Below are 27,071 nucleotides of genomic sequence, written 5' to 3' on the forward strand. Positions count from 1 at the left end.
AAGAGTAAAAATAATTTGTTTAAGAAACCTACGGATTTTTTTCAAGTGCACACATGAAAAAGCATTAATTAATGCGAGTGTGCCGCTGAAAATTATTGCCAAGACTTTTCACCAAGGAACCCAATCAATAACCCTCATCAGGGAAGGCCTTGGACTCGCATCAACCAAAGAAGTGGACGGCCATATCATTCATGCTAAATTTTCTTAGTTACAGTTTTGCTCAAAAGCTACTATAGATTATGAAGATCTATTTGAGTCCCCATGCCAAGTGACACCTGTACTCTCATCATCCAGGTTTACTATCTATATCAAAATTCACTCTCATAAGCACGGAAAAGGTGAAAATTTCAGTTATCATAATCCAGAAAGAGTTCACACCATATATGGAATGGAATAACTTGAATTTTACTCCTCATGGCAATAGCCTTGGTTTGAAAGGGGCAGGTCCGTAATATAAATAGGTGAAAGTGGTCAAAGCGATCTCTAAATTTGAAAATTTATGTTTGGGATTGGTGGGAGAAGTCTTCAGCGTTCTTTCCCTCTTTCACACCACTTCTCCTGTTATGCTTCTCTTGGGCATACTCTTACTTCAGTAGCTTTTGCCCTTGTTCAGAAATTATTCCAGATCCATGGCCTCAGACCAGCACAGAATTCATGCAAGCTTGTCCACAGATGCAGATAATGTAAACAATGAAGGTACCATGCACAATAAACTGAAGAGCCAATCCATCACTGGTGCAGGTTCGGTTTCCTCTGCTATGAGGCCCAGTACATTTCAGTGCTACGCAGAATGCGATGAAGGCATTAATCTGGTTGTTGATTTGAATTCTAGTCCATCAGACTTTTGTGAATTGGGTCTGCCCCAGAACCTGCATAAGCAGGTGTTTAGAACGAGGCCGTATGTGGAGAAGGGTGTAAACTTGCCTCCTGCAACTACGCAGGGACTTGGTGAATTTCATGGGTCTACAAAGGGACATGAATCCCTCTGTACTAATTCATCAAAAAGCCGTTGTCTTCCACAACCATCAAGAGCAATGGAAGAGCTTTTTGTACAATCTGGAGCTTGGGAAAATGGTGCCATGTGCGAGAAGCAACAGCCGGGGAAGGAAGGAATAGATCAATCTTCATTGACATGCATGCCTGCCAAAGAAATCGAGCCAAGAAATGTTGAAATGGGCGATCAAGTTGCTTCGGGTTTTTGCCAGCAAGTAGCAGGGAATGAACTGGTAAGGGTCACTACCTTTTCTCAACGATATTCTGCAGTATGTTGTTTTTGTTTGTCTTGGTAGGTTTCATGAGTATTTTATCTCTACTATTAACATCGGTATTATATACTATCCAAAAAATGAAATAGCAGGTAATTAACGAAGGGCATTCAGACCAAGCCTGGCTCCACACTATTTATATGCCAAATGGGCCTGTGCAGGAGGGGAAACTCTACCACCGTTGGATATTCTGTAGCCCTAAAGAGTACCCTCACAGTTGTAGTTTCTCTGCCCTTTTATAACAACTGGTACAAGCCTGTTGTGTATAATCGCCAGAATTTCCTGACCAAGACTACGTGAATGTCCTCATTGATGGAATATGTGTGCAATCAATTTTTAGCCATATGATAGAGGATGTTTGTGAATGCCTAGACTGCCTTTTTTGATAGAACTGTTAGTACTCGCGAAGTTGTGTTTGAAGGGAGGGTTTTGCGTTCTCGGACTCTACAATGCTGTAAGCTAAATACCCGCTCTCTACAATGCTGTAAGCTAAATACGCGCACGAGTAGAGCTCGACCTTTGTTTAGTGGCAACAAAAGCAGAGTTATGGGCTTTTACTGCTCACCCTTGTTCTTTTGATTAGGTTTATTGGATCATTTTGGAAGGAGGGGATCTAGAGAGTGCTCTGGGTTGCCATTGGCTGCTATTGCAATCATAAGTGGATGTAACATTTGGGCTGGATAAGTTGGAAAACTAGGGAGGAGAATTTAGCGGCGATCCTCATGATTTTGATCATGAGATCCAGGAGGATTAGCTATGAAATTCTTCTACCCTGTTTTTGAATTTGTCATCGACATTCCCAACTATCTTTTAATATTTTATATATGCAATATGCTTCGATGACATCAAATTAGGAAACTACAAGCCATAGTTCTATATGTATGATCAATGACGTATTCTTGTGTGGTTGGTGCGTTATAGTTCTATTTTGTAAATGTTCAAAATGATTACATCTATCTACATATACATATGGCTGTACGTGTGACTTAGAATATAGAGGGATTTCATATGCATTATAACTATTATCACGCCTATGGTTACAATGTGAAACTACACTATTTTGTAAATGTTCAAAAAACTTACATCTATCTACATTACATATGGCTGTACATGTGACTTTGAAAATAGAGGGATTTCATATGCATTATAACTATCATCACACCTATGGTTACATTGTGAAACTACACCACATAAACAGACACACACACAAGCTATCCAGCTTGAATTACAAAGTTGGTTTTTAAGGTAGAGAAACCAGGGATTAATGAGATTGAACTGGCAGGACAGTGGCTTACATTTGATTTTTTCCCACATTCTAGATGAAGCTCCTAAGGTCTTGGCAGAATATATCCAGCTTGATTTTAATTCTTGCTTCTCTTGAACATAAAGATATTCAAGGCAGTCATCTCCATTTTGCATGTTTTGCAGTTTTCCCACAATCTGTCAATATTTTGCATTTTAACTGAAATTTTATCCATTATTTTACTATGCCCCATTATATCTCCTTGATCTACTGTAGCTAAGCTAAGCCTTGAGATTATGAAAGCTTCTCAAATTGTCCACTCCACCTCTACCAGATATTCTCATCAGATTCATTTTCATCTTCCTTTCCAGAACAAAGACATTTTTCCTTGTTCAATGGGAATTTGGGGTTTTCATTTTCATGTCTTGTCTGAGTACTACATAAAGAAAAGATATCAGAGATACATAAAGCAAAAGTTGGCCTTGTAAATTTTGGTGGGCTGGCCACATTATCACCCCTCTGCAAGTTTTTAAATACTTATATAATCTTGACAGAAGTTTGCTTAATCATGGCATAAAGAATCCATTGCGTCAAGTCTACTCCCATGTAACCTCAAATCTCTTTAACCATTTCTTCCTCTGGTTCCATGTATATGTTCATTTGGTATCTTTGTTTGGGATGTAAGGGGATTCCCAATTTTGGCCCATTTTTTCTTTTACCTTGGATTATGGACTATGGTTGACACCAATTTTAAAGAATTTAATTTGAAAAATTCCTATTTCCCTAATAAAGCTATTTACTTTCTAATTGTACATCTATCATGCTCCTCTTCCTATATTAATAATCAAGAATGAGTCTCCTTTTATAATCAGACTTATGAATTTCATGTCTTTGCCACAACATTCTTTCCTTCGGAGCAAACTAGATTTCCCCTTTTGATATGAGTGGAGGATGAGGTCTTGGCGATCATACTAGGGCTTCTTTTTCTTATGCGATGTTTCTTGATGAAAACTGTGTGGAACAAGCGAGTTGTTTGGACAACTTCCTCACCTTTGAAACTATTTGGAATTCTGCCTATTACAGCCTTAGCTAGTCATTGAGAAGCCGAAGGCAATGACCTTACTGCAGTACATTTTCTTGCTATAGTGTTCAATCTAGGACCTTTGAGGAGTTAGGGAAAAGTATCAATAGATATAGCGGTGTGTTTCTTCTCATGCTTTTGCATGAAACATCAACTTTCTGATCTTGTGCTTGGTGTCCTGGTGTCTAAATCGCGGGCCTCAAATTCTGACATTAAACAGTAAATTTCTGATCTTATGCTTAGTGTTCTGTCATCTAATGCATGTATACAAGTGTTGAGATGGGTTATCTTTTTTTTTTTTTTTTATAACTTTAAGACTCTCCCTAACTTGGCTTTCGGTATCATGTTCAATCATTGTCAAGGGCTGACCTGCACAAAGGACATTTTTTTCAGTCTCTTAACAGATCTTGCCAAACAATTTGTCAAAGAGTTTGGAAATTGGAATAGGAGTTCCAAAGACTTTCTAAATGCATTAATAGGGTGGAAATTTCAAATCATATAAAGGCATTGAGGGTAGGCTGGGAATTCAAGTCAAGTCTCATATAGAGGCAATGGGTGTAAAAACATTTTGTAACGGAAAAATCATGTGAACATGGAAAAACTAGTGATCTTAAAGATTGTGTGGACTTTCTTCTCATCTAGTTAAGTCTGTTCTTGAACCTGAAATCTAAGGATAGACATGGGAAGAGTCTCTAATGAAACTTAACTAAAGTTAAAGAAAATTAACTGTCAAAGACACACACAGGTGACAGGAATCTTAATGACAACGTTTGGAGTCTGGACTAAAGGAACTACCTTGTCATGCATTTTTAAATGAGTTTCATTGCATTCTTTGATGCCATTGTTTTATCTCTAGCTTTCTCTGAATTAACTATTAATACGAACGGTTAATGTACTTTGGTCATTTTATAGTAAAATTGGGCTGCAAATAACGCCACCACTATCATCAACCAGTGGTGTGATCCTCTTCATTTCTAGTAGATCTTCAAACCTTAGGCTCCGAACCCTTGTGCCACGTTTTTATAGAGTATCCTGGTAGGAGGGGGTGGCTTCATAACCCTGATAACTATTAAGTAAACAACTTAAAAAACAAATTTATAGAACAACATCTTCAAATGCTTACACCTAGTTCACATAATCCTCAACCTGAACTTATATCCTTTTACTTGTGGATGTGGATCTTTATCTGAAAAGTCAGGATGGAATGTTTGGCAAGGTACTCATGTCATTAGTAATTCATTCCTGTGTATGGGGTTGTCATGATCAAGGAAAAAATAAATTCTTTAACAGCCTAGATGTTAAGAGATCTTGCATGGTAGAGATCATGTAGTATGTCACATATCCATAAGATCCACACACCCTTTTACAATAGTGAGAGAAATGGTTTCTTCTCTTGAATACATATATTGAACACCTTAAAAAACCAAAGAAGTAATTCTTTATAGTGAATATGAAAGAAAGATGTTTTAGTATTATTGTACAATTAAGTTGATAGTTGCAAAGATAAGGAAAGGCACTGGACTCTTATGCATACATTCTTCTAAGAGGTGGATGCCTATATTGTTCTTACTGAGTTTTTCTTAGTAACACTTTGCTCTTGAAGCCTCTGATACCATAGATTATGAATATTTATTTTATTCCTCATTCCAACTGGCACTTGAATTCTCATCATCCATGTCTTTTTTTTTATCTTTTTTCAAAATTCACTATCTAAATAAATGCAAGTTATATACATCAAAGAAGAGAAATTTCCTAGTTAGTGTCTTTCACAAAGAGTTGTTAGCCTATATATGGAATGGAATAACTTGGATTTTGTTCCCAATAGCAAATGCCATGATTTGAAAGGGAATAACAGCAACATAAATAGGTGGAAATTGCAAGTGCTCGAAGTGATCTCTGAATTTGAAAAATTAGGTTTGGGATTGGTGGGAGAAGTCTTCAGCATTATTGTCCTCTTTTCAACTGTATTTACCTCCTCGTATTACTTGAATAGCATTTCCTTTGTTCAGTAATTATTTCAGATCCATGAAGTCAGACAAGGACAGAATTTATAAAAACTTGTCCACAGATACAAGATAATGTAAATAATGAGGATACTATGCACAATACGATAAAGGCCCAATCTGATACAGGTTTAGTCTCCTCTCCTATGGGAGCTGGTACATTTCAGTTATTTAGAATGTGAGAGTGGCATTATTCTGTATGTTGGTTTGAATTCTAGGCAAGCACACTGGATGAAAACTTGTCGTTATGAAATGGGCCTCCTGTGGAACCCACATAAGCACAAGCTCAAAAGGAGGCCTTCTGTCGAGATCTGTTCAAACTTCTCTCCTCAACTGCACAGGTAGCTTTTATAAATATTGGGTTTGATGATTTTTATGGGTCTATGAAGGGACAGGAATCCCTGTACAATAATTTCTTAAAAAGCTGCCTTCCATTGCTTCCACATTTATCAAGAGCAATGGAAGAGCTTTCTGTACTAGTCTGGGGGTTTTGAAAATGGAGCCATATGCGAAAAGAAATTGTTGGGGAAGGAAGGAATGTTTCTGTCTTAACTGGCATGCATGCTTGCCAGAGGAAGTGAACCAAGAAATCTTGAAATTGGCAATCAAGCTGCTCTGGGTACTTCCCATCAAAGACCAGTAGATGAATTGGTAGGGGCCATTTCCTTTTATCAATGGTATTCTGCAGTATGTTGTGCTTGTCTGTCCTGGCAGATTTTCTGAGTATTTTCTCCCTACTGTTAACATCAGTATTACATGCTATCCAAGCAGGAAATCATACCTGATCAACACTGACAATCAGACTGAGCATAGCTGCATGCAATTTATATTCCAAATGGGTCTATGCGGAAGTGGAAAATATGCCACCTTGCGGTATTTTGTAGCACTAAAAAACCCTTCACTTTAGTAGTTTCTATCTCTGCCCTTATATAACAACTGGTACAAACCTGTAGTGAATAATTAGCAGACTTTCATTACCAAGCGAATGTGGATGCCCTCATTCACGGGATAAATTAGTTTGATATTTTTCAGTAGCAGCAAATAAGTAGGGGCTGTGCAATCACCTTTTTAGTATACGCTATATAGGATGGTTGAGAATGCATGAACTGTTTTTTGACTGATCGATTAATACTTGCAAGGTTGTGTTTGGGGGGAGGGTTTTGGGTTCTCAGACTGCACGTTGCTGTAAGCTTTGACACCTGTGCATGTAGGGCCTGCACTCTCTTTAGGAAATGCAAAGGCAGAGTTGTGGGCTTTTACTGCTGGCACTTGCTCTTTTTAGCAGCTTTGTTGGGTCCTTTTGGAAGGAGGTTATTTGTGTTAGAATATTTAGACACTTAGGAGTTAGTTAAGATCAACTTGGTCTAATGTGTTTATAGGTAAAGTGTGTTTCTTTAGTATGCATTAGTTGCATTGTAATCCGAAAGTCATGATATGTTATAGACATAGAGTGATCCAACGGCTCATATTCTCCTCGGTACTGACGGCTATTGATCTGTGGCTAACACCTGATTGGTCAATGGTCTCTATTTAAAGAGCATGGAGGGTCATTGCTGATGATTGATTGTGAGAAACTGTTTTATGTACATATTTCTTTTGCATTAATAAAATTGCATCAAGTGGCCATGTTGGCTGGGGATGTGGAGTGTTTCTCTCTTAGAGGTTTTAAACCATGTAAAAAATACTGGGATTATGATCTCTGATCTAGTTGTGTGAGTGGTTACTTAAGGTGTTTGTCCTGTCACCTGTGTGGAGTACTCTGTTTTCCCAAACAAGTTGGAGAGTGCTTTGGGTCATCAGGACTGCTGTGAGTTAAATTGAAAGTGGATATATTATGATGGTTAAATCTTTGAAAGTGTCTGGTGTGCCCTCCCAAGCCTTGGTGAGAATGCAGGTGGCTAATAAGCATGGAGGTATGCCTGAACTCCAAAGCTTACCTGAGCAAGATAAGGTTATCCTTTATTTACCTTTGGTGAGGTCAACCTTTTGAGCTAGGGTTGAACTTGAAGAATGAGATGAGGTATGAGTTGCCTGCACAAGCGCTTATTAGAGGTATCGGGCTTGAGGTAGGAACAACATGGTAAGACCGACAAAGTCAGGAGCTCAGTTAAGACCATTTAAGGCCTACCCAAAACCAAGTAAGGTTGGGGCCTTAACTGCCCCTAGGCAAATTACCAAACTTGACTTGAAGAATGACTCAGTGAGGCCAGAGAGTAAAAATGATTGCGCATCATGAAAAACTTTTGGTTGACTTGAGAAATTACAGAAGATTATACATTAAATTTCAGGAAAATGATATCCATATAATGCAAGTGTTCAATAATGACTTGTTTCAACTTTCAATAATAAAAGATGCTATGGATTTTGGATAGTCAACAAACTTTGTGGTTGTCTGCTATGAAATAAGGTTAGAAGAACAAGCAAATTGTATGTATGTTTGGTTTTCTTCTTTCTTTTATAGACAGACAAATAAGTCTGATTCAGGGGAGTTGTGAGCTAGACTTGTGGATACAAGCTAACTCTCATTTTACTAGGAGTGACTCCCAGCTCCCAAGTATGACTTGGGGCTGAGTCATCATCGAAGGAGCTGACTTGATTTGTTTCCTCAAAGGACAGAGTTAAACTCAGGAGTCGACTTGCGCTTGTAAGAGTATGTAACACATCTCTATGGTTGACTGATGCCTTCTGATACTCAAAGGTTATGACCTTGCAGATTGTTTTATCCCATACCCTGGCATATGTTTGCCTTCAGTCTTGATTCGTTTTGCTGAACAGATTCAACAAGCTCGGTAGTGTCTTTTTGGCAACAACACTGCTGGGAAAGTGCTTCTTTATATTTTCTTCCACATGCCCTCTAAATGCTATGTGTTCTGCAGCTTCAGTGGTCTCAATATATCTGTGGGAAAATGGTGCATTTGTAAGAGTGATGAAGGAAGGGTTCATGAACCCTTCGTGGCGGTGTCTGCCAGGAGAGGATTGGATTATTGCACTATTCTTGTTTGCAACTCTCACAGATTAAGCATAACTCTGTGATTATTAGGCACCTAAGTTCTCACTTTGCTTGAGGAGTCCAAGTTTCTAGCATACTATACATATTTTCTGAATGCATGGTATCTATGTTTGCATGTGAGTTTTGCTGAACAATTTTGATTGAATACATTTTATTTAACTAAAAACAGGTTATTGACCTGCCATTAACTGTCTACATCCTAAGCTGTGGTAGGGTAATGCGCATACCTCAAATTAGTAAATTTTCATCCATAAGCAGGTAATAAGCCCATCAATTCTTCATACCATGTTTCTGTGTCAGCCTAGAAATATCCATCACTTGCAATGAAAATACTAATAGTTCCTCTTTGATTGGTATTTCACTAAATCTTCTAAGTAGAGGACCTCACTAGACCATAGAAGCCTGCGAGAATTTCCATTAGACGCAATGGAATGTTGTTTGAATTGGATTTGAAGAATCTATCCTTTCAATAACCTTTGGTTTTCTTGGTAGCATGCTATGCTCTAATAATTTAAGTGCTTCAATTTCAAAGTTACATTCTGTTTCAATCTATTGAAACAGCTGTTAATAGCAGGAAACCAGGACTGATAACTCTTTTTCTGAGGGTGACGACTGGGCAGGGGAAAGATGTGGTTCAAAAAATGAATATAACTGGGGAGAGATCACATGCTTTAAAAAACTGTAGCATAGGAAAAACAAGAAGAACACTACTCTTATTAGTGATCTTTTAGGGTGTATAACACACCACACAGAAACAAATTACAGTTATTAAATAAGAAAGCATACCTCTTGGAACTTTGAAGGGTATACACATTCAGTGCCAAAAGTATTTAGACTACAAAGGGATCACAAAATCAAGATAGGATTGTCAGAAAGTATCATCTTGATCTTCATCAGAATTTTCTTGTAATCCTCTTGGTTTTTTCTTGGGAAAACCTTGTGGGATGATGGATCCCTGCATCTTCCCCGAGATATTCAGATGAAAGGTGGCTCAAATGCCAGTCAAAATATCAGCTGGTAACCTTGAATGGCTCAACCATATTTGAACCTGTGACGTATGGCCTCCTTGTCTGCAACATGCCTTCTGTGGACAGTTCAACCAATTAAGCTAAGCCTTGGGGATTTCTAATCCTCCTGTTAGCTGCACAGTGAACATCACTTAACATCACTTTCGCTTTCTGAGAAATCTAGTTCAAAGAGGAAGCATGAAAAAATTGAAAGTAGGAAAGAGCTTTAATTAATTACCAATTCTCTTGTTTGCCTTTACGTAGTCTAGAATAATAAGCTAAAGATGGTTCTACCCTAGAAACACGGACAAAATAATGTGGCTAAGTTATTACAAATGTAATGATAAATAGTGGGACCAATAACAAGATTGGATTTGTATTTACCTCATGGTAAACATTTTAGATTGTGTCAATACAGATTCTTGGTTAGATGGTAAATAAGGGGTGTTTCACAGTCCTCACCAAGGTTCAAATTCCCCAGGGACTCATTTTTCCCTTTCAGGGCCATCTTGCCTGTGTAAGTGGGTTGTACCGTTGTCATAAGTGGTTGGTGCCCAGTTCAAGTTTTACTTGACTTTGGCACAACAAATAATCCTCAGCCATGACTTCTTAGCTGAAGGGATATTTTTAGAGTGTTGTAATCCGATTACATTGCATTGTGATATTCTCATATTGGGAAAGGGCATGCTTGTTGCATAGTGATAATGGGAAGTATCTTGCCAAAAAAATTCATTTGACAAACATTATAACTTGCTTTGGTGCTGTGGTTGTCACAAGTTCACCTACAAACTTAAAATAAGGTTTATTATGAAATGACTTAGGCCCTTTACATTGGAGATTAATGGCACTTAGGAAATCAATTTGGTGAATGGACCAACATGTGCGTAATGTTGCATACTCAACCTTGCTTCACTAACCCACATTATATTATATTCGTCAAGCCATTTTGAAATTTGGCCATTTTCAATGTTACAAGCCCCCCCTGCTATTGAAATTGAACAAAACTCACACTATTTTAGGACAATATCTTACTGACGTGAAAATATTCCTTTTTAAATGCAGTTCTGGGAGTATAGCTACACCACCCTTTTATTCATTAATCTCAAAGAAAGTTATTGATTCTAGCTTGTGACTCCAAGCTCTGTCATCGTGTTAAAATTGACTTTAACTTCTTATAAGCTTAGGATATGCAAAGAGTGATTGTCTTTTGAGTCATTTTGACCATTAGTCAGGATTGTGGTAAGTTGCTAAGCTTGTACACATATGATTTGTTCACACTTTATGCATTTCTTCACATTATGGTAGGCAAAGACGTTGTGTGGGTTATTAACTTATTATTGATGTTTCAAAAATAGTGTACAGCAATAACTCAGCAAGGATTTGAAAAATAAGTCAGGAAAAAATAGAAAAAAGTGGGCAAAAATGGAAAAACTCTGCGAAAACCAAGAAATGCTGTTTTTCTGAATCACCAATTCTGATAACATGTTATAATTGGGACTTATTTTTTGTTGTTTAGGGTAAAAATCCCATGTCAGAAATTCATGTATGTGCTAAACATTTCTCTCTGTCAGAGCAAAATAGATTTTCTCCTTTCAATAAAAATGGAGGTTGAGGTGTTCACCATCACACTATGGGTTCTTTTGTTTGTTTGATGTGTCCGATGAAACACTGTTTGGAGAAAGCAAGTTGTTTGGAAAACTTCCTTGACTTGAGGCTACTTGGAGTTCCACTCGTCGTAGCCTTGAATAGTCATTCAGAAGCTGAAGGCCATGACCTTATTCTTGTACATTTTCTCTAAGTTACCAAGATACGGAAACGGATCTGGATACGGATACTGAGCCACCAATTTTTTTAAAAGTGAGGATCTGGATACGGAAAGTACAAAAATATATAATAATATTTTTTTTAATTTTAAAAAACATATTTGAAGTTCAAAATCAAAACCATTCATGAATAACAACGTTAGCATTGAATATAAAAAAGCATTCTTAAAACACTATAGAAAAGCTTTTATAATTTATAGTTTATATTATTTTAAATTATAATTATTTAGCATAACATATGATAGTTTAAATTATAACTATTAAATATTTAAATATAGGTTAACTATTAAATAATTTTAAATATTTAATATTTTGACTATATTATTTAAATGTAATATTTAATATTATAAGGAAATTCAAATATTAAAAATGTTAATATAACTATATTTGATAGTTATAATATGTTAAATATTTGAATAATAATTATAATTTAAACTTATTTATATTTATTTTTTCTAAATGACTATTTTAAACCATAATTTAAACTAATTTATATTATTTAAACTATTTAAGGTGTATAATTTATATTCTTGATATATCTATACTTAAATATTAAATGAACACATCACATTAAATATATTTAATATTATAATAATATTGATTTAAATTATAGTTATATTATATACAAATAATTATAAACTACATTCTAAAGTAATTATAAATAAAGTCTAAAATTTAAAACATACGATTTTATTTTTCAAACAGAATGGTCAACTCTATGGACACGATATACATAACGCAGCGCTCCAAGCCCATGGCTTTCGCACAACGCTCCAATGTCGTCGCCATCGCTCTTGTGGCCCTCTTTGTCACCCTCAAGCGCTACTATCCACATAGCGGTCCAGTGCTATTGCCCGCCCTCACATTTGCTCTCGTCTCCTCACTCACAGTGTTTACAGTGTTTGTCGACTACTCTCAGTTTTTGTCATTTTGTCTCTTATTACAATGGACAAAAGAACAATGGTGTTTAGACGCTGTCCAATTTTCTATGAGATTTTTCCCAAACGAACTGCCAAAATGCAGAAAATCGTTTGTTGTTGTCCGATCCGCCTCCAAAACCACTAGATTCGAGCCTGGGCTCGCTAAAACATTTCGAAATTGTTTGAAAATTCCAGATACGTTCCAGAACCCTATGCATGGCGGATCCTCCACGGATCCAGCGGGATCTGTATCCGCACTCATTTTTGATCCGCGGATCCGCGTTTTTGTCCTCTGATCCCCACAGATCTGGTAACATAGCATTTTCTTCATATAGTCATCAATCTTAGGGAGAAGTGTCAACAGATATAGCTGTCTCCTTTCACGTTTTTGCATTAAACAAAAATTTTCTGATCTTGTGTTTGGTGTCCTAGTAACCAAGTCATGAACCTCACGTTTTCACATTTCTGATCTTATGCTCAGTTTCCTGGCATCTAAAGCATAGATACAATGTTGACATAATTACCTTTTGTTTTTAGTCACTCCCTATCTCAGCTTTCAATTTCTTCTCAAGTTGCTGTCATGGGTTGACTTGCAAATGCTCTTTTCTTTGGTCTCTTAACCAAGGTTACGTGGGAGCGGGAGTGGGGAGTGTGGAGCAACATTTTCAAAAGCTCCCGGGTGGGGAGCAAATCGGGAGCTGATTTTCATATAATATATATTTTGATGCATATATGTCAACAAAAGCATATATAATGATGAATTAGATATAAAAAGCATAAAAACATGGATTAAACAATATAACATCAATCGTCTAGAAGTTATAATCTTCATCAACCATGTCCACAAGTTACAAGTTCTCATTTATATAGCATGTAAGGGTGCACATAACCAAAATAGCATCGAGCGCAATCCATCTCTGAACCGAAAATACATCAACAAATAGGTTATAGATGGCCTCTAGCATCCAAAAAAATCATGCCACAACAAATAGCTACATATCATCAAAATCATTGCCTATCTTGGGATCTTTGTCATTAATATCACCCTCAAAGCAATTAACATGAGATAGAAAATGTGTAGCATGTCAGGTCAAGATTTTGTTTGAGTGATGGGTACATTTTTAATAGGGTCATGATAGAGGAGTTCAACAACCAATGTCACTAACATCAAGATACATAGAGGGTTTGGTGCTCTTGATTAAATACGATTCCCATACCCTAGAACATGACAAAATCCAATGGAAACATTGCAATCCCCCCAATCTTGAAATCCTGAAAAACTGATATGTCTGCTGGATTTTGAGTGAGATCTAAAATTCTACTTTCTCCATATGAAATCCAATGAGGTTGAAACTGCTCTCAAACATCCCGAGTCATTTAATGGTAAAGTTAAAAAGTTAAGTAAAATGATCCTTTTACTTCAAAATTTAACATTACCATGAATTGCATATCAATACTAGGGCCATAGGCTTGAATATTAGGTTGCCCTACTCAAAAACTCTTGTTTCTTTGAAAAAAAAATTGTGTTTGGAACAACTTTGTGACAAAATTTTGTGAAAAAAACCAGGGAGTGATTTTTCAATTTTATTTTGTTGCTTAATTTCAGGAGTGTGCTCCTGGGTCGCTCTTGATTCACTCCCGCTCGGAGTGCTCTCTGGGAGCGATTCGAAGGGTGGGGGGGAGCGCTCCCCTGCAACCATGCTCTTAACAGACCTTGACAAACAATATGTTCAAACGCTTGGAGTATGAACATCAAAAAATTGCTAAATTCTATTAGGAGGCTGGAGAGTTCGACCCATATAAAGGCATTGAGTGCAAACAAATTTTGTAATGGGAAATTCATGTGCCCAGCAATGGGAAAACTAGTTATGTTACGGAGTGGGTAGACTTTCTTCCCATATAGTTAAGTCTTTTTTGAACCTAAGACCTAAGCGTAGACAAGGGAAGAGTCTCCAGTAAAATCCAACTCAAGTAAAAGCAGTCAACTTTTGATGTCATATGCTAGAATAAATCACAACATTTGGAATTTTGGACTAAAGTTATGACTGTGCCACACATGTGAAATGAATTTCCTTGTGTTCTTTGGTGCATTGTTTTACCTCTATTCTATGTTTTTTTAAATAGAATGCTTCCTTTAACTATTCATATCAGCAAATGTGCATTGGGCGTTATATACAATAAAAACAGGCTGCTAATGTAGCCACCAGTATCACTAGAAAATCTTACATCGGACAGGGTTGAAATCCAGTCACCTATTAGCCTAATGAATGCTTGTTTGGGTTTTACATCTAGCTTTACTTGAAATGTGTAAATAAGCTTGACAGATATTATGGCTGGCTGTAGTAGCTTGGAGGTTGCCCAGGCAGCAGTGATGGGAGAACCGACTAATATTATAGGATAAGGCATGTGGGGAAGTCGGAACATATTCAGGCTATGGAAGCGAAATCATCCAAAAATTATAACCTTCTCTTCATAATATGAAACTGTTTAAAGTTTTTTATTTGTGAAAAACATCTGCAGGAAGCTTTTGAAGAAAGCTGGAAATTATATTAATGTCCCTTTGATCTGGAATGGATCCGAACACAAGACAATGATTGTAAGACTCAGTACCTATGTGCATTTCTGCAATTAATAAGGGTAGGAAAATAATATCTTACAATGCAAATGCCATAAATTAAATGAGCCAAAAGAGAAAAAATCAAAGAATTGAAGAAAGCAGAAAAATAAAAATAGGAGAGGAAAAGGAATTGAGAGGTCAGTGTCTTGGCCTTCCCATTATCTCCTAGCTCTCCTAGATTTCCTTGTAACTTCATTCTCAAAGGGTTGTTGGCCAGGAGGAGTGAATGCAAAGGAGGAGCTGTGTGAATCGTTCAATGACCATAGAGCCATGAACTGTACTATATCCTGAGATTGCTGAAATGGGAGTTGAACGACCATTGAATGCTGGTTTTCCAGTTTGGGTTTTCAGGGTAAAATATCTGATTTCATTATGATGCATTGCTGTATCTACTATGAGTTTTTACTGTTGTGTGATCTCATGTATTATGGTTGTTATTCTCATCTGTGTTTTAATGGATTGCTACGGAAAATGCAGACTGTTGGAAGTTAATTCTGCTGAGAATCAATGATTTCCTTTGTCTTGTTCAACACAACAACCATGAAACTTGAACTGTCGAATCAAATTGTTTTCACTGAGATCTATGGTTGTGATAGTATAACTGTTGCAATTGCTTGTCCAAATTTGTCTTTCTGTTTTTAACTTTTTATTAACAGCAAGTCGTGGATTATGGAGAGACTGTTGCCACTTAAATAAGATGTGGTTATTCTTTAACGAGCGTCTAGACTAATTGATGAAGGATTGAGGTTGTCTGACTCTCCTAGTGCCCATCAATAGTGGTTCTTGGAGTTTGAGACCATACGCATCAGCAAGGGCATTCTCTTCTATGCAATACGTGGAAGTCTTCTACCCTTTGACTGTTCAATTGGATGAAAGCCTGTAGGCAGCAAATGAATTGTTCACTTGACAGTGTATGCTTAAATTCTCACATTCCATCAACCTTTGGACTTTATCTTTGCTAATGCTGTGTCTCCAACACCAATGATTGACACTTAGTTGAGTTTGTCTAATTGTCAATTCGTGTCGCGCTTTGTTGTCTCTCACTGTTCATTAAAGGCTTGAGTCACTGATGTAGACATATCTATTACCTGTATTGAACTGGATTATATTCACATGGGCGTTGATTGGGAGTGAGATCATTCCAAAGCAAGCGAATGGGCATTAAGCAAAAGAGCCAGAGTGCAGAACCAACCATATAAAACAAATACATGGTCTTTCCCATGTCAATTGTTGAGTTTCAAAGGAAGAAAATGATTTGGTAGCTGTTGGCCTCATCCAAGCTTGTATATTCACATATCTTGCTGCGGAAATACTGCCTTGCATCCCTGTTATTACTCGTTGCTGGGGCAATACATTATACTTGATGTTTGGTTTGACTTTAATGCCAGAGAAATTAATTTTATTGTTGTTGGAGTGTGGGAAATGTAACGATTGAGCAAAGTGATATTGTCTTCATTCATGCTGGAACATATTACTCTTTGTTCATAATTGGAGCAGTACACATATATTTGTTAATTGCTCGATTATATTTACATGCACATATGTAGGTGCTGGGTAACTCCGCTACTTAGTATTTCTTAAGTTCAATGATTAGTGGCTAGCTGGTATGTTTATCATTTAAACGCAGTAGATATCCATTACCTTGTTTCAATCAAGAAACCACTGTGACCTGTTAACCAATAATTGATCAAGCCAGTACAATCAGAACTGAACACACACTCAAAACCATGATGGTGTCTCAGCTTCGAGCAACTTGAGTGATCTAGTTCGGTTTTATATCAATGTGCAAAGGGGTTGCACAAAGGCAGTTATCAGTGACAGGACAATTGCAGAGCTGTGATTATTATTGCATTTGTCAGCTGGTGGTTGCTTGTGTGCAGGTTACACCAGAGAACAACCCATCTTACCAGTCCTGAGTAGTGTTGCAGAGTAGTTGTATTCAGAACTGCAACAAGAACAGAAGCCTTGCTCTTAACAGACCTTGACAAACAATATGTTCAAACGCTTGGAGTATGAATATCAAAAAATTGCTAAATTCTATTAGGAGGCTGGAGAGTTCGACCCATATAAAGACATTGAGTGGAAACAAATTTTGTAATGGGAAATTCCTGTGCCTAGCAATGGAAAAACTAGTTATGTTACAGATTGGGTAGCCTTTCTTCCCATATACTTAAGTCTATTTCTGAACCTAAGACCTAAGCATAGACATGGGAAGAGTCTTCAGTAAAATCCAACTAAAGTAAAAGCAGTCAACTTTTGATGTCATATGCCAGAATAAATCACAACATTTGGAATTTTGGACTAAAGTTATGACTGTGCCACAAATGTGAAATGAATTTCCTTGTGTTTTTTGGTGCATCGTTTTACCTCTATTCTATGTTTTTTTAAATAGAATGCTTCCTTTAACTATTAATATCAGCAAATGTGCATTGGGCGTTATATACAATAAAAACAGGCTGCTAATGCAGCCACCAGTATCACTAGAAAATCTAACATTGGACAGGGTTGAAATCCAGTCACCTATTAGCCTAATCAATGCTTGTTTGGGTTTTACATCTAGCTTTACTTGAAATGTGTAAATAAGCTTGACAGATATTATGGCTGGCTGTAGTAGCTTGGAGGCTGCCCAGGCAGCAGTGATGGGAGAACCGACTAATATTATAGGATAAGGCGTGTGGGGAAGTCGGAACATATTCAGGCTATAGAAGAAATCATCCAAAAATTATAGCCTTCTCTACATAATATGAAACTGTTTAAAGTTTTTTATTTGTGAAAAACCTCTGCAGGAAGCTTTTGAAGAAAGCTGGAAATTATATTAATCTCCCTTTGATCTGGAATGGATCCGAACACAAGACAATGATTGTAAGACTCAGTACCTATGTGCATTTCTGCAATTAATAAGGGTAGGAAAATAATAGCTTACAATGCAAATGCCATAAATTAAATGAGCCAAAAGAGAAAAAATCAAAGAATTGAAGAAAGTAGAAAAATAAAAATAGGAGAGGAAAATGAATTGAAAGGTCAGTGTCTTGGCCTTCCCATTATCTCCTAGCTCTCCTATATTTCCTTGTAACTTCATTCTCAAAGGGGTTGTTGGCCAGGAGGAGTGAATGCAAAGGAGGAGCTACGTGAATTGTTCAATGACCATAGAGCCATGAACTGTACTGTATCCTGAGATTGCTGAAATGAGAGTTGAACCGACCATTGAATGCTGGTTTTCCAGTTTGGGTTTTTAGGGTAAAATATCTGATTTCATTATGATGCATTGCTGCATCTACTATGAGTTTTTTACTGTTGTGTGATCTCATGTATGATGGTTGTTATTCTCATCTGTGTTTTAATGGATTGCTGTGGAAAATGCAGAGGGTTGGAAGTTAATTCTGCTGAGAATCAATGTTTTCCTTTGTCTTGTTAAACACCACAACCATGAAACTCAAACTGTCGAATCAAATTGTTTTCACTGAGATCTATGGTTGTGATAGTATAACTGTTGCAATTGCTTGTCCAAATTTGTCTTTCTGTTTTTAACTTTTTATATAACAGCAAGTCGTTGATTATGGAGACTGTTGCCACTTAAATAAGATGTGGTTATTCGTTAACGAGCATCTACACTAATTGATGAAGGATTGAGGTTGTCTGACTCTCCTAGTGCCCATCAATAGTGGTTTCTTGGAGTTTGAGACCATACGCATCAGCAAGGGCATTCTCTTCTATGCAATACGTGGAAGTCTTCTACCCTTTGACTGTTCAATTGGATGAAAGCCTGTAGGCAGCAAATGAATTGTTCACTTGACAGTGTATGCTTAAATTCTCACATTCCATCAACCTTTTTATCTTTGCTAGTGCTGTGTCTCCAACACCAATGATTGACACTTTGTCGAGTTGTCTAATTGTCAATTCGTGTCGCTCTTTGTTGTCTCTCACTGTTCATTAAAGGCTGGAGTCACTGATGTAGACATATCTATTACCTGCATTGAACTGGATTATATTCACATGGGCCTTGATTGGGAGTGAGATCATTCCAAAGCAAGCAAATGGCCATTAAGCAAAAGAGCCAGAGTGCAGAACCAACCATATAAAACAAATACATGGTCATTCCCATGTAAATTGTTGAGTTTCAAAGGAAGAAAATGATTTGGTAGCTGTTGGCCTCATCCAAGCCTGTATATTCGCATATCTTGCTGGGGAAATACTGCCTTGCATCCCTGTTTTTACTCGTTGCTGGGGCAATACATTATACTTGATGTTTGGTTTGACTTTAATGCCAGAGAAATTAATTTTATTGTTGTTGGAGTGTGGGAAATGTGACCATTGAGCAAAGTGATATTGTCTTCATTCATGCTGGAACATATTACTCTTTGTTCATACTTGGAGCAGTACACATATATTTTTTAATTGCTTGATTGTACTTACATGCACATATGTAGGTGCTGGGTAACTCCGCTGCTTAGTATTTCTTAAGTTCAATGATTAGTGGCTAGCTGGTATGTTTATCATTTAAACACAGTAGATATCCATTACCTTGTTTCAATCAAGAAACCACCGTGACCTGTTAACCAATAATTGATCAAGCCAGTACAATCAGAACTGAACACACACTCAAAACCGTGATGTTGTCTCAGCTTCGAGCAACTTGAGTGATCTAGTTCAGTTTTATATCAATGTGCAAAGGGTTTGCACAAAGACAGTTATCAGTGACAGGACAATTGCAGAGCTGTGATTATTATTGTATTTGTCAGCTGGTGGTTGTTTGTGTGCAGGTTACACCAGAGAACAACCCATCTTACCAGTCCTGAGTAGTGTTGCAGAGTAGTTGTACTCAGAACTGCAACAAGAACAGAAGCCTTGTAGCCTTGCTGAAGACTGACATCTCTCTCCAAGACTGAGAATAGAATAGAAAGTGAATTTCGCAAAGTATTCATGCTTGTGAAGCTAGTGGGCTATACAGTCCCTTGTTTATGGATCACCTTTGATCTCTAAAACAGGTCAAAGGTATTAAAAAATATGGCAAAGTAAAATAACATGGTAAGGAGTGCCTAGGGCTTCTTCTCCCTAAAGCAGAAATAAATAAACTAAATAGCATAATATTCTAACAAAATGGCGGTGGATCCAAAATGGAGAAGTTTTTCTGAAGTTGTTGTAATTTACATGTTAACCTTATTTTGTAAAGGTGCTTTGTTCTCACTTTCAAGGGAGAGTGTAAACTCCTTGTTAAACGATTTTTTAATTATGCTTGATTGTGAAGTTCTGAAAAATTCATACGGTAGCAGTAGCTCCCCTTACATAAGTTATTTCACATTATGCCATTGAAAAATGCACAGTAGTGCCAGTTCCGGCATAATGCCATTTCATCTAGGGAGTTTGGCAAAAGATTGTGACCTTGATTGTTCTCTATTATGATTCATCTCTAAGCCAAAATGAGATGCATTTCTTGGTGAGTTTGGGAATTAAAGGCAAATAGCTCATAGACGAAAAAGTTCCCAGCCCTTCATGATGTAATGCTCAAGCCTCCTCATGGATTTGCAAAAGCAGGAATGCTACCGGATAATTCTGCCTTGATCCCAAATACACAAGTGTTGGTTTTTTTTCCTAAGGAATAAAGTGTAATATTTTTATTTCAGATTAAATACTGTAATATATTATATTACATTCAGCAAGTGCCTGCACACAAAGGCAAGTATAAAAACTGCCATGATCCTGAACAGGATCCACTTGGCAAACGCTATAAACCATTAATCAAAACTTGACTAAGGCATAATGCCATTACATAAAGCATATCAAAATCTATTTTAACATCACTGCAGAAAGTCACAAACTTCACAGTTCCAAGGATGTAAAAATTATAAGAAAGAACAAAGCTGGTGTTCAGTTTGAACACCCTCCCTGAACTCACGCATTTTCAATACTCCAAACTGTAAGAAGACCCCTGCTTTAGAAAGCTTATCCGCCACAGTATTAAGCTAGTGGAAGACATGTTTGAATGAGGCAAAGGTAAGTTGGCTTCCCCATTTCTGTAGACTGTACCTGATTCACCTGTGCTTGGAGTTACAATTTTTGAAAGTGTACATCACCAATCATCTAGACTCCCCAAATACCTGCAAACTAGTTATACCTATTTCCAATGCAATTATGAGGAGTTTTGAGAGTGCATAGAACTTGGCCCTATTATTTGAATCATCTCCCAACCCTATTGAAGAAAGAGAGTTGATGGGTAGCCAAAAGAAAATGGACTCACCCAGCACTGCATTATCCTGGATTGCCTTGCAAGGCACCATCAAAATATCTCCAAGGCACTGTCTCATCAATCTTTGGGGGCTCAATCTGCCCCGGAATTTGTTGCTTCGGAGTGATCGTGTAGTCATCAAAACAATATTGGATTTGGAGGCACCATTATAAAGGAGTGGAAGAAACTTCCTGAAATATAGCCCCATTCCTTGATCTCTATATAGCCCAACTTACCTCCAATGGGAAATCTCTGAATGTTTTTGTTGCAGGGTCCTCATAACAGTCCTTGTAGACCTGTGATAGGGAGTCTTCTCCCCATTTGCTAATGCCTCCAGTTAGTGTGTCTGCAGCACACCATATCTCAGGGGTAAAATAGCATCCAACTTGAAAGATAGTTTCTTCATGTTCCTTACATAAAATACATATGCTTGATCCCTGCTGGGATGTCCTATGAAGTATATCATACTTTATCAGAGAGTGCTAGCCAGCAGATTAAAAAAAACGTCCTCTGTGTATCATACTTATCAGAGAGTGCTAGCCAGCGAAAAAAAAAATAGCTGTCTTGAACAACTGTTTTAACTTCTTTATCTTTGACCACCACAAATCCGGATTTGCTTGTGTTTCTGCCATGAATAGAGATGAGTAACCAACGCTATATGAGCCATCCACGGGATTCTTCGATCAGACCCAATTCTTACCATGCCTCCGTCATTAATTTTCTATGCCAGCGAAGAGCCCAGTATTGGGAAAGAGGAAATTAGTGCTTTCCAGATAGTGGGGCAGTTATGTTTACTTTTCTGAGAATTTCTGATCTGTTCCTGCATAGAAATTGGATCCACACACTTCCTGGTGACCTGATTCCATGGTTTGTTCTTTATTATTACAAACTTTAGTTCTTACAAAGGAACAAATAAAATTCTGTTCACAGAATTAATTGGATCCACACACTTCCTGGTGACCTGATTCCATGGTTTGTCCCTTATTATTACAAACTTTAGTTCTTACAAAGGAATAAATAAAATTCTGTTCACCGAATTTGTGTTAAGCTTTTTTCGATATTGATCTGCACAAGGTGCTTCATTGCTCAGCTTGTACTTTTTTGTGAGAATTGATTTTCCCTCTTCGGTTGCTCTCATAGGTAGGAAAAAAATATTTAGTGGATAAAAGTTAAAACTTTCAACTTCTTTTTACCTCAATTTCCGCAAAGCAATGCCAGCATTCATTTAAAAAGTACTAAAATTTACTTCTGAACCCATATGGATTTGCTTAGTAATTAAATATATTTCATATAGTTTTGCTTAGCTTCTGTAATTAATATTTCAAGGGTGATAAAGGATTACCAAAATTTCCATGGACAGAAAAAAAATGTTTCTATGAATTCTCTCTTGTTGTAGGTTGGATTTGCTCTTTTGGTTCAGTGATTCTCTCCTAGGTTTTTTGCGTATGAATGAACAAAAAAGCTTTGAAAGCTTTTTTTACTGCAGGTGGACGTTAGAATGCTATCTCTCCTAAGTGTTTCTTATTGCATTGCTTTTTGGCTTCTGGTTGGTTCCTTTACCCTGATTTTATTATTTACATTTACTTATATAGTCTCTTTGTTGAGTCACTAGTATGTGATTGGCTATATACGGGTACATTCCATAGTTAGCATATATGATTACGAAATTGATTCAATATGTAAAAAAATTGAATGAGAAAGTCTAATTTGAGAAAAATACAATTAAAATGAGTACCTTTTATGAATTCTTTTATTATAATTGCAAAACTAATATAGTTATCATAATGTGTTCCACCCCTTGTTAAGACTGGTTTGACTACATTAAAATCAAATATCATAGTCAAGTTTGATTAAACTAGTGGAAAAATCAAATTTCTTCCTCTGCACTTGGTAATAGTCACAAATTTTAGAACTATAAATAATAGGTAAACTTGGGTCACGTGGAAGGTTCGGGGCCGAAATTGAATGAAAGGAAGAAAGAATAGGCGAGATTTCAGGAGATCTAATTCAAATTTTAGTCAAATGTATTTCAGTCGCATTTTTGAATTAAAATGGTCAACAGGTCCATATTCTGTAACCCATGGTACATTCTCTTAGGCCCCTCGTCAATCTCTAGTCTGTATCGCTTCTATAATCAGAGATTAACATGTGTATTTTCATGAGTTCTTTCATCCAATATTGCTTGGTTTCAATTTTTCTCCAGTAAGTTTAGTTAGCATGAATCTTACAATATGCATATAACATCTATTAACGTTGGAGTCTATCTCATCAACAACTATTTCTTAATAGCTATAGAGTGCGATTATCAATGCAAAGAAATCAGTTTTTATTTCCGGAAGAATCTGAATATACTTATCCAGTTTCCCAAGATATTGAACTTAAACTGACATATGTATACTTTAATGCAGGTTGTACAAAACCAGGAGAGAGAGATTCAAAGGTCAGAGAGACCCCATAATTCTGATTACAAGCTATCTAAATGTGATTTTTAGGGAAGTAAATGACTGAACTCTAGATTTGTTTTATGCAGAAGTTTGGGGGTGCATTATGCCATGGAGGAAACTCGGAATGAAATGCAATGTACACATCAGAACATTGAACACTCCCAAGTTGAATCCCGGAGATGTATTCTAAAGTACAAGGATGGCGACAATAAAACTCCAATTGTGAAGAATTTGAGATTCTTGAAAACTCTGGCTAGGGGCCCCCTTGTGCAAACTAGTGCTGTGGAAAGGAGAAGATCGACTCGTCTTGTAGATAAGGTTTACTTTAAATTCATTCCCTTTGATTTCTAGTATACATGATGTCAATTGAAGGTGTCTTTTTGAGTTGGTTAAGTTTTAGATGATATTGTTTATGGAAATTTTCATTATTTTTTCATTTCTTCCAGAGCCCTTGATTGCAACCTTGGGGACAAAAGCATCACAAAGTCGGGCTCATTAATGTGTTCATCAACACAAAGAGACCAAGGAAATTTTGAAGTCTGATTATTTACATGGATCAGGAGGGAGTACTTTCATACATAACAGATTAACTAAAATGGCTGCAGAAGCTTCGAGGATCAGCATGGTTAGGATGGACAATTGCTGGCAAGAACCTTGGAGTTTCCATAGACATTGCTATCATTAAATTTGGCAATTTTTTGTCACATTGATTCCATTGGAAACAAAGGTTACTGAGATCTTCCAAAACATTAGTATGTTTTGAATGTCGAAATTAGAAAAAATTGTGGTTCGACAGGAATTGAATTGAACTGAAGTGGATATGCTTGAAGATAATGTAAGGCCTCTTTTACAGTGTATCTAGGAACAGAGCTAAGGAATTGCTGAAAAGTGATCATCTGTTGACAAGCCAAGTTCTATCCCTTTTGTAAAAAATCATAGAAGTTGAAGGATACACATTCCCAAGGTGTTCTGCTTTGGAGTGTACTTGAAGGAACTGCAAGTGTTGTAAATTCAACAGGATCCATGAGCTATTATCAACTGATAAACCAAATGTGTTATAGAAATTCATAGCAAAATTCTAGAGGACAGATCCAAATCCAAGCTGCTAGAGAGAAGGCAATTCTCATCATTCTTCAGTCCAATAAGCCAGAGGTTTGAATTGATGTTAAAAAGAAACCGATTAATCTTCTGTTTCAAAAAGTTGAGGGCTCTATTCACCCAATGCGGGAGTATTCTTTTTGCAGTAATTATTGTCTGTAGAATATGATCTCTAACTTGGTGGAACTGGCATGAGACAACAGTTCGAATAACTGTGTTTTTCTTGTCAGAAACATTGAAGAAGCATTTATTTAGTTGCTGCAACACGTTTCTGATTACAACAAATAGAAGGTTGAACGGAATATGCTGAATGAAATGCTATATTGAGCTTTTTTCCTTATTGATCTGTATGTGTAAGCATGATCATATGGCCCTGCATTTTCAGAATTGGAGGTAAATGGTTGTTTAGAAATGTAGTGTAGTATTCGAGGAGATGGCTTGTCTGCATTGCATGTGTTTTATGCAAAATATCTTTAGGAAAACTTGTGTATTTAGTATTTTCCCTTCTACATTTAAAGCATTGACTGAGGACAGAATTTGTTACCGATGGGTTAGTGGGAAAATGAGTCTATTTTCCCTTTAACATGAAAATCATTGAACTGGGGACTACACTAGGAAGAAATTGTTACAGATGGGTTAGTGAGAAAACTTCTGTTTCCCCGTTTACATTATAAGCATTGAATTTGGGGTTATACTAGGAAGAAATTTTTACAGATGAGCTGGGCAAAGACAGAAATGATCCTTGTTCATTTCTGAAATAGTCTCAAACTGCAAAACTTACAGTCTTGTTTCTTGAACTTATAATTGAAAATTTTCATATTCTTCTTGAATTGTTGTTGGATATTTACACCAGTATTTACATCATTCTATTGAATATATTGGATTGTGCCCTAAATGAGCCTTTGACAAGGTGCTATCATTATGGATCCCCATTAGTAAAAATAGCCCAGGATTCTATGGAATTAATTGATCTAACCATGAATCGGCTTAAATGCTAGTGAAACATCTTGAGAGTTGACATCAACCAGGGTAGCATCTTGAAGGTACTGTTGAATAATGCTTCTATAACTAACCTTAGTAACAACTATATTTTCGGGACACCAACCGAAAGGTATTTCCTAATTGAGTTAAGCACTTATATGGAATATTATAATCAGAAAACATTCTGGTCTGATATAGACAATAACAAACTACTGCGATGGTCTACTCGTAACTAATGACTTCTTGTTTCTAACAATATAATTTCTCGAGTGATTTTATTTTCTGTTCTAGTCACTTAGTCATATATAAGATGCTATAGTTTCTAGGAGCCTTTTAGTACGGATGTTGATGATTCAAGGAACTTTATCGCAGCACCGTATACATTGATACGTTTGCAACAAATATGCAAACTAGGACCCAATCTATCAAATTGTCAATTAATCTCATTAAAAGTTGTTTGAATTTCTATGGCAAACAGGCGTAGTGAATTGCTGTTGAATAGTCAAATGGTGCGAAGATGAGTTACAAAGAGACGAAATTCTTAAGATAACTATCGACATCTAATGCATTAATATTACAGGAACCTACATCAGAGACATAATATTATAAGAGTAAATGGTGACATATATGTACATGATTCTTTTATAACAGTATGTGCAGACAGCACTTGAAAAAAGATAAGGGCATCACCATGGGGTTATAAAGAAAGCTTAAATTACTTTCCTATTGAAATTTTTGGACCAAAAGTCAAAAGTCAATGCAGGGCATTAAACATATAGAATCTCCCTCATGTTCTAGCAGTAACACTAAAAAGTCATTGGCACAGTGAAGAACTAGAAAATAAAGAAATCATTGACACAAAAATGAAGAATTAGCAAACTACAAGTCATTAATGTGCACAGCCAGTGAGCATAATCGTGACTAAATCCAAGTCATCATCTCTGAGCTTAGTCCCACAGGTCACAAACAGTAACCCCTTGTTCTTCTTATATGGTACGTCCTCAAGTCATTTAGGGGGCTAACACAAATATTAACTTCTTGTCCTTCTTATATGTAAGACTACTTGTGATATGGTTCATTTGTCACCCAATGGTGTTGTGATTGTGGAGCCAAGGTTTTTTTTGACCCTTGACGAGACATTTGAAAGTGTGTTGGTAACCAAGATTTGGGATGTTTGGGTAGGACACAGTACACTATGAGAGGGCTTCTTAATAATTCTTGAATCATTGACCTTGATGCTCAAGTGCCCATTAATATTTCTCATCTCTTATTTTGGGCTTGAATGGGAAGGTAGAATTGGCCAAGATAACAATGTTGTGAGACTAGTTAAAGAGAAAATATTGTCTTCATTTTTAA

At 36.7% G+C, this 27,071-nt stretch overlaps 1 protein-coding gene across 1 annotated transcript; it reads left to right on the top strand.

The window, feature by feature from the left end:
• The first annotated feature begins 243 nt into the window (after nucleotides 1–243).
• On the top strand, nucleotides 244–24,984 carry LOC149196937 (uncharacterized). The gene is made up of 4 exons (XM_089405689.1): nucleotides 244–1,226; nucleotides 23,601–23,632; nucleotides 23,723–23,954; nucleotides 24,083–24,984. The coding sequence occupies exons 1-4, from the start codon at nucleotides 630–632 to the stop codon at nucleotides 24,089–24,091; spliced, it is 870 nt and encodes a 289-aa protein (XP_089261815.1). The 5' UTR covers nucleotides 244–629; the 3' UTR covers nucleotides 24,092–24,984.
• The last annotated feature ends 2,087 nt before the right edge of the window (nucleotides 24,985–27,071 follow it).

Source organism: Pinus tabuliformis, chromosome 2_2 (assembly GCF_031772625.1).
Source record: "Pinus tabuliformis cultivar Carrire ecotype Pingquan chromosome 2_2, CPIR1, whole genome shotgun sequence".
Classification (NCBI taxonomy): Eukaryota; Viridiplantae; Streptophyta; class Pinopsida; order Pinales; family Pinaceae; genus Pinus; species Pinus tabuliformis.